Below are 20785 nucleotides of genomic sequence, written 5' to 3'. Positions count from 1 at the left end.
TGCTTCAAGAAAGAACATCTTAGGGGCAATTTGTCAAACACCTAGATTGTAGCGAACAAGAAGCATAAGAAATTCATTTATCGAAGTCGAAATCGTGACCAAGAAATAGGAAGTAACAAGAAGACTGGTCTGCACTGATTTACATCACCAACGATTCTCTGATGGTTGGATTTGCAATATGATGCTTGGAGACTCCATCGGAGACCATACTCAAACAGAGAAGCTGCAGAGCCATGAACACAGCTGGGTCTGGATAGGCCTTGCTGAGAGGTCAAGTCAAGACCCTTTTGCACTAAGTTGAAAATGAGGCTGAGCTCTCAAAGATATCGCTCGAAAGCCGCCCTATTTGCCTTATTCAAGGCCTTATCGCCAACTCTTCGATGGGACTCCTGGCACCAACTCCATCTGATAGTAATCCAACAAACAAACAATACAAAATCATGACGATAGTTTTCTGATCTGCTTTCAAGAACTGAAGCTCTCTGCCGCCATCCATCTTCTGGGTACCCATTCGATTCGAACCCAACGCCAAGAAAAAGAAGCTCTCAGTGGTGAAATCTCCAAACTAGAACAATCAACCCAACAATCGCAATAATCGTAGAAAAACAACCTAAGCTTGCAGAAGCACCGAAAATCTAATGGAAATTTGGAAAGAAACTAAGCTAGAAACAGATGAAAAATAATGAGAAATGGAACCACCATAATCAATGGCGTGAGCCTGGTGGCTCTGATACCATGTTAACTACATCACAATGTTTGGGAATTGGAGGGAAAATAAGGAGAAATGATGAACATAATGATGAACAAAGAGATATTGGAGAGAGAGAGAGTTTTAGAGAGAGAAATAGAATTTGTATTAACCGACCAAATGAAAATTACACACTCTATTTTTATAAGAGAAATCATAACTACTTTAACCAAATACTAACAACCTTACTAACTGTATTACACTTGTACCCTTAATAATTGCACAGTCGATTAACAAATTTTACAAACACGATCATACATTTACATTGACCAACAGTCTACATAATAATTTTAAATAAATAAATAAATCAACCGATATCTAGATTCGTTCGTAGAACTAAGTAAATGTGTCTTGTTTTAAGGTGATACATGCCATAATTGACTTCGTGATCTCTCTAATTCAATCATATAAAACATTTGATGGATGGACATGCAATTCAGATAGATGAGGTTTTGGGGTCCAAAAATCTTACGTATAAGCCTAATTGCATCTCGAGCCCGATTGTCGTAAAAATACTCCAAACTAAGTTTAAATAAATGAAAAGGTGCGAAATAGAGAAAGAAGCACATTTACAATCATGTCATGCCAATAAAATAATAATCTATGAGTTGGGCATTCATATGATCACGCCAAGCCCATGCAAATCCATACATATTTATTGTGCCAAGCTTTGTCACGATGTTGTCATCGTATACAAGTCATGCTAACTACGTTACACGCTATAGTGAGCCCAAGCCACTTATCGAGGCTTGCCAAGTGAATTGTGGTATGGATGGTTACATAAGCTTATCAAGCCTATGCGAAACCAAAAGTGTGGAAGACTTTGGGCTGCTTGAGGGTACCAAAAGTCCAAGCCCATAATTCTTGAGTTCCACATACGTAGGTCTGGGAGAGAACAAACCAATATTCTTTTTCCCTATGCAAGCTAACCAACCCACTTAGGAAGAAACTAGAACTCAGAACTTTAAAATCACATGTAGGTCTAGTGCAAAGCATCTATTAAGGAGAAGAGAAGAGATCTTTCCCTTACAACTCACACAGAAAAACGAGGAAGGAAAACAAGGAGGAGCATTGCCAAAAGTAATGCTTGTGGAAATTGACTAGGGAAGAATGCGGTCTAGGCAGAGTATGCGACTCAATCTTCACGAGAGCAACGATATTCATTCAATGTTACGCTAAAAAGGAAGGTCATAATAGTATTGCAAGAAAGAGAGAAGAAGACTTAACCATATTGAGAAGAAACAGGGAAATCAAGGGATTCCCTAAGGAAAGCTAGAAAGTTACCCTACACCTATAAATAAGAAGGATTAATTCAATGTAAGGGGAGAGACAAAAAAGTTACCCTACACCTATAAATAAGAAGGATTAATTCAATGTAAGGGGAGAGACAAACATAACCTAGAGAAGCAACGTAAATGGAGAGAGGATTCATGATTATATTGCACCAGGTAGGGAAAATATTTTCCAAGTGTAGAAAGCTTTTCCTAGAGTTTTAAAGGTTTCTTTTGAGTTTCCTTAACCGATACAAGCATCATCTAACCCTTAAGAAATCCGGATTATTCATCCTTTAAAACCATGCAACCATGCACAAGTTCTCTCTCACGCTAAACTGAAAAGCTTTTAGCCTCCACACCACGTGCCTCGTTTAGACAAGCCATAATTTGCCTTAACAATGCATTTTTGCGCCATTAATTCGACCAAGATACTACGCTAATTCTTTTAAGGTATCTCGGGACTTGGTGTTGGAACAAACCACGACAAGTAAAAACTGTTTCTACCGAGGCCCAAATCTAATTTGATCAAAAGGTCCCCAACATAAATTGGCGACTTCACTGGGGACCAGGTCGAAACTTTGATTCAATGGTTCCAAGATCCAAAAGAAACACCACCATGAGTGGCAAAGCCTCAGAAGAGGTAGGCGAGATTGCTTTCCTGTTGAACGAGTCTCAGAGCGAGGAACGACGCTATGAAAGTCAATAAAACTTGGAAAAGTATGTCATGCTAGATATCAACTATGACCTTCGTGCCTTTCTTGATCTTCATGGCATTGTTTATCAAAACACATGCCCATATACTCCACAACAAAATGGGGTTGCAGAACGCAAGAACCGTCAGCTTTTGGAGGTTGTTCGTGCTTCTTTACTCGAGGCTCATCTCCTGTTATCCTATTAGGGATAAGCCCTCACCTCAGCTGCGTATCTTATTAATCGTGTTCCATCCCGATCCGTTGATTTTCAAACACCACTTTAGGCTCTCTCCTCACATGTTGATGCTTCTGCAGTCCCCAATCTTCCACCTCATGTGCTTGGCTGTGTGGCCTTCGTTCATCTTCATAAACAGCAGATGAGTAAGCTTGAACCTCGGGCCATACGGTGTGTGTTTGTGGGGTATGCCTCAAATCAGAAGGGATATCGTTGTTATCACCCTCCGACGAAAAAGTTGTTTGTCACTATGGATGTTGCCTTTCATGAGAATGATATGTACTTTGCCAGTCCTGAGTCTTCACTTCAGGGGGGAGAATCAAATAGAAGTTCAAACTCTTAACTATACTATTCCGGAGACATATAGTATAAATGATTTGGATTTAAGTGGTGATGTCCTGGAAATAAGTGGTGATCATTCATAAGAAAATAATAATATGAATGAATTTGAGGTAAGTGGTAATGTCTTAGAGACAAGTGGTGATCATTCACATGGAAACAATGTTGAAAACTTTGAAAGTAACGAGTTGACTGCACCAGATAACTCACAGCCTTTATCTTCGCCTGACAGCTCACTGCTAGTTTCCTCACCAACGGACAACCCTGTGTCGCCAACTACCTCACAATTGATCTCACCGCCCTTGAGCCCCAATAACCATAATCAATTGTCTTCGATCCTAGATGCACCACCGCCACGTCGCCTCCCCGACTGTGTAAACCGAGGTATTCCTAAACCTACTTATGAAGCTGACCCTAAATGCAAAACTAGGTATCTAATGAATAAGCCTAACCCTAAATCCAATGTGTTATACCCATTAACTAATTATGTGTCGACCAATCACCTGTCAGAATCAAATAAGTTATTTGTGTATCAATTATCTACTGTATCTATTCCTAACAATATGCAGGAGGCTTTAGCTGATCCATGTTGGCAAACTGCAATGAATGAAGAGTTAAAGTCTTTGAAGAAGAATGCTACATGGGCGATCACAGACTTGCCAGCTGATAAGAAACTTGTGGGATGTAAATGGGTTTATACTGTGAAGTATAAAGCTGATGAGACTGTGGATCACTTCAAGGCAAAACTGGTAGCAAAAGGATACACTCAAAAATATGGAATTGACTATACAGATACATTTGCTTCTGTGGACAAGATCAACACTGTTCGTGTTTTGTTGTCCTTGGCTACAAATCTTGATTGGCCTTTACAACTGTTTGATGTGAAGAATGCCTTCTTGCATGGAGATTTGACAGAAGAGATTTATATGGATCTTCCACTTGGATGTAATGCTCCAGATAAATACAAAAGAAAGGTGTACAGGTTGAAGAAATCCTTGTCTGGCTTGAAGCAGTCTCCTCGAGCATGGTTTGGAAGATTCACAAAATATATGAGAGCATTTGGTTACAGACAAAGTAACTTCGATCATACTTTGTTCCTGAAAAGACAGAATGGGAAGCTTACTGCACTTATTGTGTATGTAGACGATATGGTGGTAACATGTAATGATCCGGAAGAACGTGCGGCCTTGCAAAGATACTTGTCTACAGAATTTGAAATGAAAGACCTTGGATCCCTAAAATATTTTTTAGGGATTGAGGTGTCGAGAAGCAGTTCTGAAATTTTCTTGTCTCAAAGGAAGTATATTATTGATTTGTTGCACGAAACTGGCATGTCAGCTTGTCAGCCAATAGCTACACCATTAGAAGAAGGATTGAAACTTAGTGTTAATTCTAATCAAGTACCAGTTGACAAAGGAAGATACCAAAGGTTAGTAGGCCGTTTGATGTATTTGGCACACACAATACCGGACAAGTTGCTTTACGTTTGTTGGGGGTAACTTGGTTACATGGAAAAGTAAGAAACAGAATGTGGTTGCCCGTTCCAGTGTAGAAGCCGAATATAGAGGTATGGCTTTGGGAATTTGTGAAATTTTGTGGCTTAAGCTTCTGTTAAGCGATTTGGGTATATAACATGATCAGCCCATGAAATTATTTTGTGATAATAAAGTTGCCCATGACATCGCACATAATCCGGTACAACATGATAGAACAAAGCATGTTGAAGTTGACAGGTTCTTCATCAAAGAAAAATTGGAAGGGAAAATAATTGAAGTACCGGCGATAAGAACAGAAGATCAGTAGACAATTATCCTTACAAATGCTATTTCAAGTCACAAGTTTTCAAGTTTCTTACACAAGTTGGGTATGAGCGACATATATGCACCAACTTGAGGAGGAGTGTTGACTTTTGTATTTTAGGTAGGATCCCTAATTGATTGTAATTCCGTGTATTCTCATGTAATCACTTGTAATTAGTTCTCTTTCCATTTATGTTAGGGTTGTAAACCTATAAGTACCTCTTATTGAGAAGAATATAATACAATTCAAAGCATTCTCTTCTCTACGTACCTTCGAGACAGGCGAGAGAGAAAGTTCATGTTCACCTCCGAGAATAGCTATAAGAAGTAATTCGAAAATCAACAAGTTACTAGGATCACAGATAAAATCAAAATAATTACAATAAACCAATCAAACAATTAAAGGGAAACTTATCTTCCGAAGTTGAGGAAGAAGAAGAAGAAGCCATGACTGCTAGGGTTTCATAAGGAGTCTTCTACACTCAAGCAGCCGAGAGTCCTTGCTATCAAATAGGGTTTTAGCACGAGATAGGATAATACTGTGAGTGCAGGGACCTCCTAATATATATATATACACTCATCCCTTTAATCCAGCCTATTAACTGATTAAAGGGATATTCCAAATCATTAAAATTGAAAATCCCACTTGCAAGTTGCAATGCTGCTAATATGTCATAAAAATTAACAGACAAATAAAAAACATGGGCTAGGCCGAGTCGCTGACACCAAGCCTAAAGAAGGTCCGGCCCGAGAAAAAGTTACACTGCTTCCGGTGCAGAAGACCAGAGAATTGGGCCAGTCCCACTTTGCTAAGCATTCGGAAACATGGCTATTGCAGCAGCAGCGACGGCGACAATGGCACTGGCGGCAAGGCCAGCCTCGAATTTGTTGCTAACAACACGCAGGGCGAGGTGGGTCTTCACCCCTTTTGCCGTTTCTTCTTCTTTATCTTCTTCTTCTTCAAAGCCTTCAAGAGCACTCATTCTCTACTCCAAGCCCGGATGCTGTTTGTGCGATGGCCTCAAAGAAAAACTTCAGGCCGCTTTCTTACTTTCCGGTCCTGATTCCCTCCATGACGTTGATTTGAAGGTAAACCCACGAAGGTTGTTTTCTTTCCTAACATTTATAATCTCAAAATTTTTGTTTTTCTCTGTTTGTTAATGGAGTTTTCAGTGTTGGTTTTGTTCAGGTAAGGGATATTACAAGCAATCCAGAGTGGGAAAGAGCTTATCAGTTTGAGATACCAGTGTTGGCCAGAGTGCTATCTGATGGCACTGAGGTTTGTTTCTTCTATTTAGTTTGTTGGGTTGGCCTTAATTTCAAGATTAATTTGTGCAATGTGCTGGTTTTGCATTGGAAAATCTCACAAATTCAGTAACTTATTTGTTCTGCTAAGTCACTTGGAACTTTTACAGCATTATTGTTTAAATAGAATACCGGGGGTATTATTCAGGTTGAGCAATGTTACTCAATTACATAGTAACATTGAACTTCTGTTCATGAACCTATGTTGGAGGCTTGGAACAAACTTGTTTTCTGTGAAGAATGCATTAAATGCAAAACAAGCATATGAAGCTGTCGTACTGAGTTTATGTGCGCTTTCCGTGAATTTTAGAATAAACAAGGAAACTGCAAAATGAAATCACACAAGCAATTCAAACTTGTGATCAAGTTTTGAGAAAGACTTACATTGTACATGTCCAATAGTCCAATTTAGTAAGGTGTTGCCTAACCAAATTTCACAAGGAATGTAATTTAGGCAAACTATCGTGGCTAGACCCAAGCCTAGGCCAGACCTTAAGCAACTATGCTTTGGTATTTTACAAACCTATGGCAGGTTTGGTTTCAGAAATCCCAGTTGGAGTTTAGCTCGGGCCGAATAATGGTTGAGGTACCTGTTAAGCCTGATAGGCTGATCCATATCGTAACATGAGGCCTACTTCCAAAGTAGACTTCTTTCCTTCTGTACGTATTTTGTTATTAGTTTAATTTCTTGTCTTAATATCATTGTTCAACTTATCTTATTTTATTTAGTAATATAATTCAAAATGTCTTATCAACAAATATGTTTTGATAATGCTCCTTTTTATTGGATTACTGTATCCTTTATAATTTATATTGCATTTTTGCTTTCATAATAGTTTTCCAATATCCTGGCGCAATTTCTTAAAGTGTGATGGCCATCATGACACCAAAGACAGATTTAATATCTTCCTATTGACTGTGAATGGTTGAATCACATCTTTGTTGACGAAGCTATTTTACGGATGGGCTCCATAATGCAGTCATTTGAGAAACAATAAATATGGCATACAAATAAGATGATTTTAATGCCTGTATGTCTATGATGCGATGAATCTCATAAATTGTCTATTATGGGGATTAGAATTTTTCAGAATCATATGGCTGAAAGGAATGGACATCCCATAAAATTTTCTGTATTATCAAGTGAACCATTTCATATGATAGTCTGTTGTGTCATAGATTGTGAGCTAGCCCTTATAATTGACGCAAAGTCTCTATTTCAGTTTGGTTCAATGCTAAGCTGAGTGATTCGTAACTGTAATTTGTAATGCTACCTAGGATTCGTTGTCGATTATATTATTTTTGGTTGTTTTGGAACTTTGTTCTAATGAACTTTTTTGTGCAAAAATATCAATCAATACCAGCTGATTAATTAGATGCTGAAACCAATTATCCTTCTTTGAGATTGATTAAAATTGGCATAGGCATCATATGCACGTGCAACAATCAGATAATGTGTTCCATTACCCTTTGATATTTTTTTTTTTTTTTTTACTTTTGAATCGATGTGTACATGCCCTTATCTTGCCATAACTTTTTTGTAGTTGGTCCTCCCAGAGGACATATACCTTTTGTAATCAATTCTAAAGACATTATTTTCAAAAATCATTCTTCGTTTTTGCTTTCTTGCTTTTCTTTTTTCCTGCTGCTTTGAACTGTCTTGTGACACATATGATTCTGACTCTAAATGCCTGCTGACGATGCAGAACCCCTTTGCTATCTGGTGTCTCAGATTTTTTTTTCCCTTATCTTTGTCGTAAGATCCATGATCAAATTTTCTCAGTCATAGTTATATGATTAGAGTTTGCATTTTTCCCTCTGCTGTTGTGCATGATTGCGATGATATGGCTTTAGTTGTTAATCTCTTTTCAAGATATATAAATTTTTTTCTTTGCCAAGTATCAAGCAATTACTTTGCTTTAGATAGTGGATTGACTATCAAATCAACACCCAACTCAATATTAGATGGAATTGCCTCTATGAGGTGGCCTATCTTGCTTGAATCATCGCAAGTTTACTTACCCTGTTCGTTTCCTTTTAGCATGGCTTAGATATTTTGTAGATAGTACAAGACTTGCGCTTGTTTCCTCACTCTGCAATTTGATGATTAGCATGTTAACATTATTTTTCCTAAACAATCTAGAATTTTTTGTTTTCGCAGGTCACATTTGTAGTTTCATCTGACTAAATATTGTTTTCCCGTTCAGGAAACTCTACCCAGATTATCTCCCCGTCTTGGAGTGGAGCTTGTTCAGAAGAAAATATCTGCTGCCTTGAAACATTAGTGGGGTATTGGAGCCCCTTTGTAAAAGTGCTAGTTATTTTTCGTTGAATGTACATCTTTGATCGTTTAAAACTTGCGAGAACTTTGTATCAACGTCGAGTGAATGGTCAAAAAATGTTTCCTTGACTCTCCTTTCCTGATGCCTTTTGTTGTCTTTACATTGTTTCTATCTATGAAAAATGCACTTCAATTCCATTACTGCGTATGCAAAGATAGACACTTTTTCCCTTTTTTCTCTCCCTCTGTCAATAATTGGTCCCCGATGGTTTATGGAAGGAGAGTTTAGACTAACGCACAATCAACAACAATGTGATATTTCTAAAAAGCGAAAAAAAAAGAAAAAAAAAGGAGCATGTCATATGTTTTTTGTATTTGTGTTGCGTTGGTATGAAATTATCCAGCATTTAAACCACGACATGTTAATTGAATGCGTCGAGATATATGAATGTATCCGTTACGATACAACTCAACCCAAATTCTTAATTTTTCTTGCAGAATCATGTCGCTTATAATTATTATACGTCTATTTCCATCGTCTATAAAAAGAAATAAGTACAATGTCAGTACGTTTTCAAAGTTATATATGATTTTTAAAGAACCAGACCAATTTTCAAACATTTTCCAACTAGTCTCTGGCTTTTGTTGAAGCAGACGGCTCTGTAGTTGTTAGTTCGATAATACGTAGCAATTGCAGGGTCCTGCCTTACGTGCCCCATTTTGCATTGCAATTAAAGAAAAGGAAAGAAAGCAACCATATTTAACAACGATTTCTCAACTTTGATCTACCACTTTAATGCATTATTGAAGCAATAAACTACAATTCATGTAAAGGTTTTCCACACTTTAATTAGTCTCTCTTGCTTTCTCCTAAGAAGACAGATTTCAATCACTTTAATTTCCTTTACATGATCTTCCATTTTCTATATCTTTTTCTAGGGCATTACAAGGTGAGATCATCATCATCATCATCTTTTAATGGAAGTGATGTATTTATTTTTTCTTAGGAAAAGATAGGTATAATTCAGACAAAATTCATCTAAATTATGTAAATTGGAGATTCTACTTGAGTACATAAAGGAAATCAACATTGCTCTACCTAACTTAACTAAACATAGATCTGCAGAATTAGGTATCCAGTTAATGACGTTTTTTCGATTAGTATATACCACCCAAATAATTTGACATAAAAAAACTTGTAAAGAAAGTATTATACTTAATACACGATATGATATTATATATATATATATATATATATAATCTATGTTTGAAAATTTCACTAGGGGTTAAAGGATGTGACATTTTCAATAGGTTGGTTACTTGCTTTGAATGTTTAAAAAGTTTGAGACAAATTTGGAATGTCACTAAAATGTTGGGGTTTTTTAGATACCTATATATATATATTTTTTAAACATTCAAAGCAAGTAACCAACCTCTTGAAAATGTCACATCCCTTAACCCCTAGTGAAATTTTCAAACATAGATTATATTCAAAACCCACCAATTGCGTATATGATGGCATTAAGCCCCAGTGAATTTAGAATGACACTAAAAGGTTTGACGTTTTAGGTACTTAATAATAAAAAAAAAACTTTTTAAAGAAATAATAAAACGTACTATGGATTTATTTTTGGTCAAGTTGCTAATATAAATAAGAAGGCAAATTGAACAAACAAATATCCTAAAGGGAGCAATCATTGATAATATATTGCATATTTATAGTTATCAACTCAACTTTGCTAGTCGCACTTCAAAAAGATGGTGAAGAGGAGGAATTATACGTAAAAGCCCTAGGTCTTGGACATGTTGCAGAACACAAGAAGGCCGATCGATGATAAAGTTTCAAATCACAGAAAATGGAAAAGTAGTGATTAAAGTAATGGATGCTGATATTCTTTGACCAACTACATTTCATCCCTAATACAGTAATACTAATGCATGCTTTTTCAAGTTTCAAGTTAATTATGACTAACTTTTTTTCCTGAATCTGATGAGGGATTAGTTGTTCCAAACACTTCTCAACTTGATTAGTAGCTACAAGCATCAATGATTTAGCTTCTAAATATCTCTTAAGCTTGTTTTTGCCGCTTTAACTTCCCTTTCTTCTTTTAAAATGAGGTAATTGGTATTCAGATTTTTCAAAAACAGTTTAAGTGGAACTTGCTTTATGGCACACGGTTAAATTTTGCCTTAAAATTTGGTAGTTTGGACCTATTATAACACATTATAGTCATGTATGAATTGTATTCCTTATGATGAGTCAATTCTCTTTCTTAAAGCGCAGACGTGAGTTATGCCAATTGGTTAAGATATTGTGTGACATATCTCGGTCCGAAATGTCCACTAAGACTCCGAATTGAGTTGTGTTGGCCGATACCTGGAAGGTGACGAAGTCATAAAGTGTAGTGATGTGGGAAAATGTAAGTAAATTTGGACCTAAAAGTGCCTAAGTATAAGAGTGCGCTGTGAGTGGGAATGAACCCATTTCACACGTGATGCCAGAGTATAAGAATAGTACAATAAGATAGGGTGAGAATTATACCATCGAAGGTAATCGTCTACACCAAGATTTGCCAAGAATCCTCGTCGATAAGAAAGCTCAGCTACTAAAACCTGGAGAGGCGAAAAACAAGGGTGAGTGGGCCTGAAAATAAAGTTTTATAAAAACCTTTCTGAAAACATTGCAACCCCTCGCCATAAAAATACTTACTGTAAAAATAGTTTCCAAAATATACTTACTACGTATAATATAAAAATACTTATCGTAGCCGGCAAAATCTCAAGAATTCATTACGGCACAATATCTCGTAACTAAGGGCAGGATATCCAAAATCACAAAATCTCAACAGTAATATAAGAAAAATTAGGTGCTCAAACAATCTATGCTAGCACACAAGTCAGAGTCGCCTAATGCGACCTGAACGACGAAATTGATGCTCATCAATTTATGCTAGCACATGAGTTGGAGTTGCTTAATGCAACTTGTATTACAGGAGTAGGTGTAATCATAATATACGCTCTAGTGCTACAATCACGTGACACTGGCGCTATTTGTGGTCACCTACAAGTCGGAGTTGCCTAAAGCAACATGTACGACAGGATTGACACCTACTTGGATCCAAGGCGAGCGTGCGGTGTGGAGGTGAACATACACGTGATGCAACAATGATGAGCAGACTACATATATATAAGCATGCCATAATGATTTAATAATTTTAGTCAACATAATAAACTTATCTACGCATCCCGTAGGATTTAGCATATTTCATAAATTTCGTCATTTCACTAATTCTTATAAACTTTAGTTTAATCCAGGGGTATGTAAGAAATTCTTTTTCAAATGAATAAATGGAAACTATCAAATATATATATACACACACTATAAAAAGGAAAAGACCCACTCACCTAAAGTCCGCGCTATAACTACCTAGTACGAATATCGATGCATCATGAACGATCGTCGCCTAGAACAATTATCAAATCACGTCTCAAAATTCTTATCAATAGAACACGTAACTTACATAAAAAACAACATCCCAAGGATTTCCTAGAATGATTTGCAACCCATTGACCAAAAGTCAACCGTCGGTCAAAGGTGGACGATAGGGTCCACAACCCTACATAACTCGATTCGGAAGATCCGCATCTTACATTTCCAATCTGTAACTTCCCAAGGGTTTCAATAAGCTTCTAGAACAACATCCTAAAGTTTTAGAACGATCCAACAGTCGGATCTCTGCCAATCGCTAAAATTAAGTGGCGGTCAACGTTTTATTTTATGAACTTATAAATCCAATTTGAGAAGATCCGTAAGTCGGATTCCCGATCTGTAAGTTCCTACTGTCATCAAATATTACGTACTATAACGTCTTAAATTTTGGTGACGATCCAACGGTCAGATCGTCGATTGTTATAATATTCAAGTGGTGGACCTTAACAAAATTATACCCAAACAAATATGGAATGAGGGCATCCAAATTAGCCTAGGATGGGTAGTTCGGGTCTCGACTCATACGTCGCCGCACGTGGGGGTCGGCCGTCCCGACTCTCCTAAAAAATGAACTATTTCCAAAAATCACCAAACTTTTCAGAAATGAAGATCTCAATGAGTAGAGAAAGTTTTATACCTGTGGCCAAGTCCAATTTGGCAGGGAAAAGCTCCAATTCCCTCGAACTCGTCAGAAACCCTAAAAATAGGTGGCTTCGATCCATCACCTTCGGTGCTCCGCCACCCCTATAGTTGTTTGGGCTTTGTTCCAGGCCTCAAGGGGAGTCTAATGGTGGTGGTGATTGACATGATACCATTTAGAAATGGTGGGATTTGTCGCCGTGGACTCCAGGAAGAAAATGTTCGTTACTTGAATTTCCTTCGAGAAATAACACCAAACTCATCGATACTTAAGTGGAAATTACAAGAGGGATGACGACAAGATATTTACAGGTGGTGGCGGACTTCATCTCGCTAGAAAATCGCCTGAATTCGAGGTTGTTGCCGTTGGGTCAACAGTTGAGTCACACAGGTTATTCTCCGACCCGATCTGCTGGCTCCCTCCTTTTCTTTCTGTCATTTTTCTCCTTTCTCTCCTCCCTTATTGGTCCATCCCCCTTCTGTTCTCTGATTCATCCCGCTTCCCCAATCGACGGGGGTCTCTCCTCCTCTTTCTGGTCACTCCCCGCCACCTTTTCTTTTCTTCTTTCTCTTCTAATATTGAGAAATATATAAAATAATAAATAATAATCTTTACAAAAGTAGTTTTCAGATTTGTAGTTCCGTAAAACCTCTGTCATAACCTTGGCTTCGAATTCACTTGGGCCTACGCGTTCCTACCTTCGAGTACTTGGAGAATACGGTAAAGTGATAGCCTATACACGTCACGAATGACGGTCAATGAAAGTCAACGATCTCGCCTATAGTGGCATTTTTGTAAATGCATTCTTTTGAAATTTATAAAATAGTAAAATTATGGACGGGTCGTCACAATCTACCCACCTTAAAAAAATTTCCTCCCTGAAATTTGAAATAATTTGTTATACAAAAATAGCTAAAAGACAGCAGAAAAAATATAACTATGTAAAGAAGATATCAAGTTAGAGCGGTTGCATAAAAGAGAATGCTATTCCATCGCGATCAGAGTGCAGTGATTCCTCTTTCATGCCCCCAAACTCATATTTTTCTTCTCCTTTAGCACAATACTATAATATAATAATTTTTTTTTATAAAAACATAACTTCAAAAATATTTATAAATGTATAGTAACATCCCGTCAAAATACATATATATAATAACGTAAAGCTAAAGTAATTATACTAAGATTAAAACTGAACATAGAACATTTTTCGCCTATGCACTCGATGTGTCATGTACTCCGAAGATAAGCGTGTAGTATCTTTGGGTCACACCCAAACAATAATAAATAAATAACCTAACGTATAAATAAATAGAAATACTAACGTAGACGGTAGGTACCTATCCACTTGCTTAATGAATCCAACGAATAAGTTATTGATATTACAGTCTACAGCCTGTAATACCGACAACTCACAGTTGACTCGATAAATAAGTAACAAATTCCTGAGGGTACAATATTACCATCATGCCCCTCATTGGGAATTACACAAATCATCCAATTACCTCCATCGCACTCATGTACTGCCATCTCGGACGACAACACAAATAGCACACAATTTGCTACACTGTAATCTCGATCATTCAACTACCTATTCACAATACTCTTCTGTCAATCATGTGCTATGCATAAAATTTCCATACTACGTCTCAACAATGGCATACCCAAAACCAAAAATTGTAACAGTAGTTACAAGCAACTAAAATAAAGATAAGTGTATACCATTATCATGCTAAAACTATAAAATGGATAACGTAACATGCCATAAGGATCCGGATAGTTCGTTTGAGGTACCTAACAACAACTTTGTACCCATAGCCTTCAAGGAGACTTCCCAAGGCTTGGAAGTGAACCACATGTCACTGCAAGATGCAGTAGTCATAAACACACTATATATTCAAACAATGCAATTCACAATACCATAATAAGTAGATTCATATTGAATTTCTCTCGAATTTAGGGAAAAATTATGTCGAGAAGGCTAACATAACACTCGAGAATTTGAGGGTCAAAACAAGTCCATCAAATCTAGGATACAAGGTAACTGGAGTGCATGCATCACATCTCGCTACGATGGTAGCTTCCAGAAGATTCAATCACCAACGGTAAAATTCGTTCAGCAGAGTATTTGTTGGGTGATTGAAGAATTAATTATCACTACTAGATTTCAATGTCCGAATGATTCTTCTGAACAGTCTACCTGCCTCAGAAATAATACAAAGTGCAATAGAGTAAACACATACCCAAGGTTGACTGGAATGTCATCCAACACAAAGAGGTGACTATGGAATCATGGTCTAGTAGATGTTGATCGAAATGTTAGAAAATCTGAAAAATTCAAGAATGAGTAATTTAACTAAATGGTCTAAAATGTAGTCCCTCTAGACCAACGGAAAGTGAGCTAAATTGTCAAATCGGTCGATAATCACTGAAATATCATCATGATATCCACATATAGAAGATACCTCGTACCATGTGTAACATCCCACATAGCCCAGGGGAGTGGATCCTGTAAGCCTTATATGTATAATCCCATCTCTACCTAGCGCGAGGCCTTTTAGGAGCCCACTAGCTTCGGGTTCCATCGGAATTCCGAAGTTAAGCGAGTTCGCGTGAGAGCAATCCCAAGGTGGGTGGCCTACTGGGAAGTTCTGCTCGCATGAGTTTCTAGAAACAAAATCGTAAGGGCGTGGTCGAGTCCAAAGCGGTCAATATCTTGCTACGGCGGAGTTGAGCCCGAGATGTGGTGGGGGCTCAGGTCGGGATGTGACACCGGTGTTATATCCTATCTCCATTTGGATACAAAAAGTGATTATAATCATTCAAACGATTTCTTGATGATTCGCTTATAACATCATATCCAAACTTGTGAATTCCAGCTGAAACGAAATAAGAAAGGCTAAGAATGCTCAAAGGTAAATATGTTTTTGCTGATGTAAATAGTAACTATGTCTGCACAATTGGGATGATACACGATAGTGCAAGCGTAGACGTTGTCCTGGTTCTTCCATCGCCATTGTCAGAACTGTTGACTTAAAGTCATAAGTAAGATGGTTCATTTCGTACAGTTCTAATCGTTGGAAATATAAGTGATACTTTGTCATACTGCTTCCGCACAGTAGAAACATCCAAAGAATACATCATCATGGATTTTCGAGATAGTCAAAGTTATCGAAAGGTGTAAAACCAATGTGAGATGAGATGAGACAACAGTTCAGTTGTCAAGAACTTTATTCATTGTCAACATCCTAAATTAAACTAACTTTCCTCGGTTGTAAGTGAGGAAAGACACTATAGCCAAAAAAATCGCTTAACAAGTTGTCGATAAATCGACAAGATCGAAGATATCTCGAATTTCACAACACTTTGTGAGATTTTCAACCTTCCTCCACTAAACCTTTTTGGGAAGAAGAAAAGAATATCATCCACTGAGAGCACGTCTCCCCACGAAACGTATATGCTCTACATAAGTTTGAAGAATTTGGTCTTACTGCCCAGGTAGATGAGAATGTCATCGATAAGACCACTATGAATTCGCCAGGCTATGGAAGAAAAATTGAATTACAAAGGTTAGTCAGGTAGATCATCAATTCGAAGTATGGGTATTAACTGTTTTTAATCATTACCTGACTGAATTGCTAAAATCTAGGTACGACCCTAAGGTTCGGCCTTTCGCCTTCATGAATAGGTTAGAGGTTTCCTAGATAAGGTGTTTGGTTGGATAAATTCCTAATTGGTAAGCTTTAGTAACTAAGTTCCCTCAATGAAGTAAGACTTGTTCGAAAAGTCACAAGGGAAAATTGGTGTAGTACAAGAAAGTGGATCGATGGTGTACTCCACTTCACCATTTGGTGATATCCAAGGTAAAATTTAGAGAAATGATGCCAAAGATACGCGTTCTCGAAACATACTATACTACTTCCTTTCACTACTACGCGAACTAAAAGGTCTTCATAACTTTCTCTATATTCAAATCGCTATTACAATGGAAATTAACTTGTGCTTCAATTGTAGTGTTTACCGGGTGGCAATGACCACAAGGATGAATGGTCAAAATGTTTTGGTTACCTGGATGGGTAAAATAGTTAATACAACTATGAGTTTAAACTATCCTCCAAAAGAGCTTGCTCCTAATTAATGCATATACAATATTTTGATATTGTTCGCTACCCTGAAACTGTGAACCGGTGTTCTGGCATAAAGGTATCACTCTCAGATACTAGCATGTTTCCGGTATCAGAAATCATACCACCTGAATACTGGTTGATAGCTTTTGGATATCGGACAATATCATTAATTAGTAGCGCCACCGTAGGCTGATTACATGTTAGAGCCCACTTCGGTAGATTGTCTCAGATGATTGGTAAGGAACTGATCCTGAAAAGTAGTTTTAGTAATTCTAGGGAATATGCTTACTACTTCGGGGATTTCTACTAACCGTAGATATAACAATTCGTACTCCTGTGCCTATGCTCATCATAATGATGAGTCTAACACTAAAAGAAATTCAGGAAACTTGTTTTGGTGGGAACATCCAAAAATCGGAAAAATAATTTGCTAATAATTTACTTTAGAACAGACTGAAACAAAAGTCGATCTTCCTCTTGAAGATCCAAAATGATCACTAGTGTGTTTGAAAAGATTAGTGCTATCGAGGAAAAAAAGTGATTGTCCCTCCAGATGTTCTTCTATCAAGTACCACCACTTTAGCACCACATTGTAGCTTAAGACATTTTGGATGAAAAGTAAAACTTCATAGGAATTTAAGTAGGTGGTATACTAACAGGTATTGTCAAGGAATCAACGCCATTTCTGGTTTCATATCTTGAAAGGGTTGGTAAAAATGACTAGATGATAGTAGAATTGGTAGGTACATCCCCCTGTGATGCACAACTATCAATATAGTAGCCCTGCGTCAAGGCCATCAACTTATCTCAAATCAGGATTTTCCTTGGCAAAGAGGTTCTTCGTTTAAATCTATAGGCGTCTGCCAAAACATTCTTCTCGAATGTCAATAAGTCACCTAATCCCCCCAAAACTTAGGAAAACCTAACACGTTTTTCGTAGTCGATGAGGTGGAAAAATTCAACATTTAGGCTCAAGAATTGAGAATGCTTACATCATGAGTGTGATGAATGCAATACTGCCAAAACTTATGCTCTGGTACCAAACTGACACACCCCGACTTGAAATGTCCACTAGGACTCTAAAATTGAATTGCATTGGCCGACACTTGGAAGGTGACGAAGCCATAAAGTGTAGTGATGTGGAAAAATGTGAGTAAATTTAAACCTAAAAGTGCCTAAGTATAAGAGTGCATTGTGAGCAGGAATGAAACCATTTCGCACGTGATGTCAGAGCATAAGTACAGTACAATAAGATAGGGTGAGAATTATACCATCGAAGGTAATCGTCTACACCAAGATTTGCAAAGAATCCTCGTTGATAAGAAAGCTTAGCTACTAAAACCTGGAAGGGCAAAAAACAAGGGTGAGTGGGCCTGAAAATAAAGTTTTATAAAACCCTTTATGAAAACATTGTAACCCCTCGCCGTAAAACAAGTATAATTTCCAAAATATACTTACTATGTATAGTATAAAAATATTTACCGTAGCCTGCAAAATCTCAAGAATTCATTATGGCACAATATCTTGTAACTAAGGGTAGGATATCCAAAATCACAAAATCTCAACAGTAATATAAGTAAAATCAGGTGCTCAAAAAATCTGTGCTAGCACATAAGTCGAAGTCGCCTAATGCGACCTATACGACTGAACCGATGCTCATCAATCTATGCTAGCACACGAGTCGGAGTTGCCTAATGCAGCATGTACGGCCAGACTGGTTACAATCATAATATACGCTTTAATGCTACAATCACGTGAACACTGGCGTGATTCGCGGTCACCTATGAGTCGAAATTGCCTAATGCAACATGTACGACAAGACTAGCACCCACTTGGATCCAAGGCGAGCGTGCGGTGCGGAAGTGAACATACACGTGAAAGACTGGTCTTGGGCCTAGGCGAGCACTAACACTGGGGTGCAGCAATGATGAGCAGACTACATAGCTATAAGCATGCCATAACGATTCAATAATTTTAGTCAACATAATAAACTTACCAGCGCATCCCGTAGGATTTAGCATATATTTCGACAATTCTTATAAACTTTAGTCTAATCCAGGGGTATGTAAGAAATTCTTTTTCAAATGCATAAATAGAAACTATCAATCATATATATACCATAAAAAGGAAAAGACCCATTCACCTGAAGTCCGCGTTACAACTTCCTAACACGAATATAGAGGTGTCACGAACGATCGTCGCCTAAAACAATTATCAAATTACGTCTCAGAATTCTTATCGATAGAACATATAACTTACATAAAACACATCCTTAAGGATGTTCTAGAATGATTTGTAACCCATTGACCAAAAGTCAACCGTCGGTCAAAGGTCGACGGTAGGGTTCACAACCCTATGTAACTCGATCTGGAAGATCTGCACCTCGGATAACCGATCTGTAACTTCCCAAGGGTTTCAATAAGCTTCTAGAACAACATCCTAAAGTTTCGGGATGATCCAACGGTTGAATCTCTACCAATCGCTAAAATTAAGTGGCGGTCAACGCTTTGTTTTATGAACTTACAAATCCAATTTGAGAAGATCCGTATGTCGGATTCTCGATATGTAAGTATCCTCAAATATTACGTACTATAATGTACTAAAGTTTGGTGACGATCCAATGGTTGAATGGTCGATTGCTATAATATTCAAGTGGCGGACCTTAACGAAATTATACCCAAACAATGGAATTCCGTCAATCAGATGTCAAATATGGAATTAGGGCATCCAAATTAACCTACAATGGGAAGGTCAGGTCTTGACCCAGCGGCGGTCGGCAGCCCCGACTCACCGGAAAAATCAACTATTTCCAAAAATTACCAAATTTTTCATAAATGAAGATCTCAATGAGTAGAGAAAGTTTTATACCTGTGGCCAAGTCCAATTTGGCTCTAATTTCCATCGAACTCGTCAGAAACCCTTGAAATAGGTGGCTTCGATCCGTCACTTACGATGCTCCGTCGCCCCTATAGTTGTTTGGGCTTTGTTCTAGGCCTCAAAGGGAGTATAATGGTGGTGGTGATTGACATGATACCATTAAAAAATGGTGGGATTTGTCGTCATGGACTCCAGGAAGAACACGTTCGTTCCTCGAGTTTCCTTCGAGAAATAACACCAAAACTCATTGATACATCCCCCTTTTGTTCTCTGATTTGTCCCATTTCCCCAATTGACGAGGCTATCTCCTATTCCTTCTGGTCACTCCCTGCCACCTCCTCTTTTATTCTTTATCTTCCAATATTAAAATTAATAATATAATAAGTTTGAGAAATATATACAATAATAAATAGTAATCTTTACAAAAGTATTTTTCGGATTTGTAGTTATGTAAAACCTCCGTCGTAACCCTGGCTTTGATTTTGCTCGCGCCTACACGTTCGTATGGTTGAGTACTTTGAGAATACGGTAAAGTGATAGCCCATACACACCACGAATGACGGTCAACAAAAGTCAAAGATCTCACCTCTAGTGGAATTTTCGTAAATTCACTCTTTTGAAATTTATAAAATTGTAAAATTAGGGACGAGTCGTCACAATCCTTTTTTTGTTGTCAAGTTTGAATCACTCTCTCATAAATTGGAATGGTTTAGACTATCGTTTTGCTAAAGAAAGATTCTCCCTCTTTAACAAGAATCTGCCTAAAGAAAGATATCCTTTATTTGATAGGAATCTGCCTAAACAAACATATCCATGCAAACCTTTGCTTGACATTTAGACAAGCACTGCCAAACATTTCTATTCAAAATGGGGGTCAAATTGGATTTCTCCTTGCAAATTTATCACATTGATCAGAATTCAGAAGGGATCAGGGACTGTCAGGGACTGTCATATGCATTATTTTGCACAAGATTGTTGTTT

The 20785-nt window shown here is 37.6% G+C and overlaps 1 protein-coding gene across 1 annotated transcript; it reads left to right on the top strand.

The window, feature by feature from the left end:
• The first annotated feature begins 5814 nt into the window (after positions 1 to 5814).
• LOC126631070 (uncharacterized) lies at positions 5815 to 8802 on the top strand. The gene is made up of 3 exons (XM_050301228.1): positions 5815 to 6176; positions 6277 to 6366; positions 8600 to 8802. Exons 1-3 carry the CDS (start codon positions 5913 to 5915, stop codon positions 8675 to 8677), a joined length of 432 nt encoding a protein of 143 aa, XP_050157185.1. The 5' UTR covers positions 5815 to 5912; the 3' UTR covers positions 8678 to 8802.
• Positions 8803 to 20785: the final 11983 nt, after the last annotated feature.

Source organism: Malus sylvestris, chromosome 8 (genome assembly GCF_916048215.2).
Source record: "Malus sylvestris chromosome 8, drMalSylv7.2, whole genome shotgun sequence".
NCBI lineage: Eukaryota > Viridiplantae > Streptophyta > Magnoliopsida > Rosales > Rosaceae > Malus > Malus sylvestris.
The sequence above is the reverse complement of the archived record's forward strand: the minus strand, read 5'-3'. Positions and strand labels throughout refer to the sequence as shown.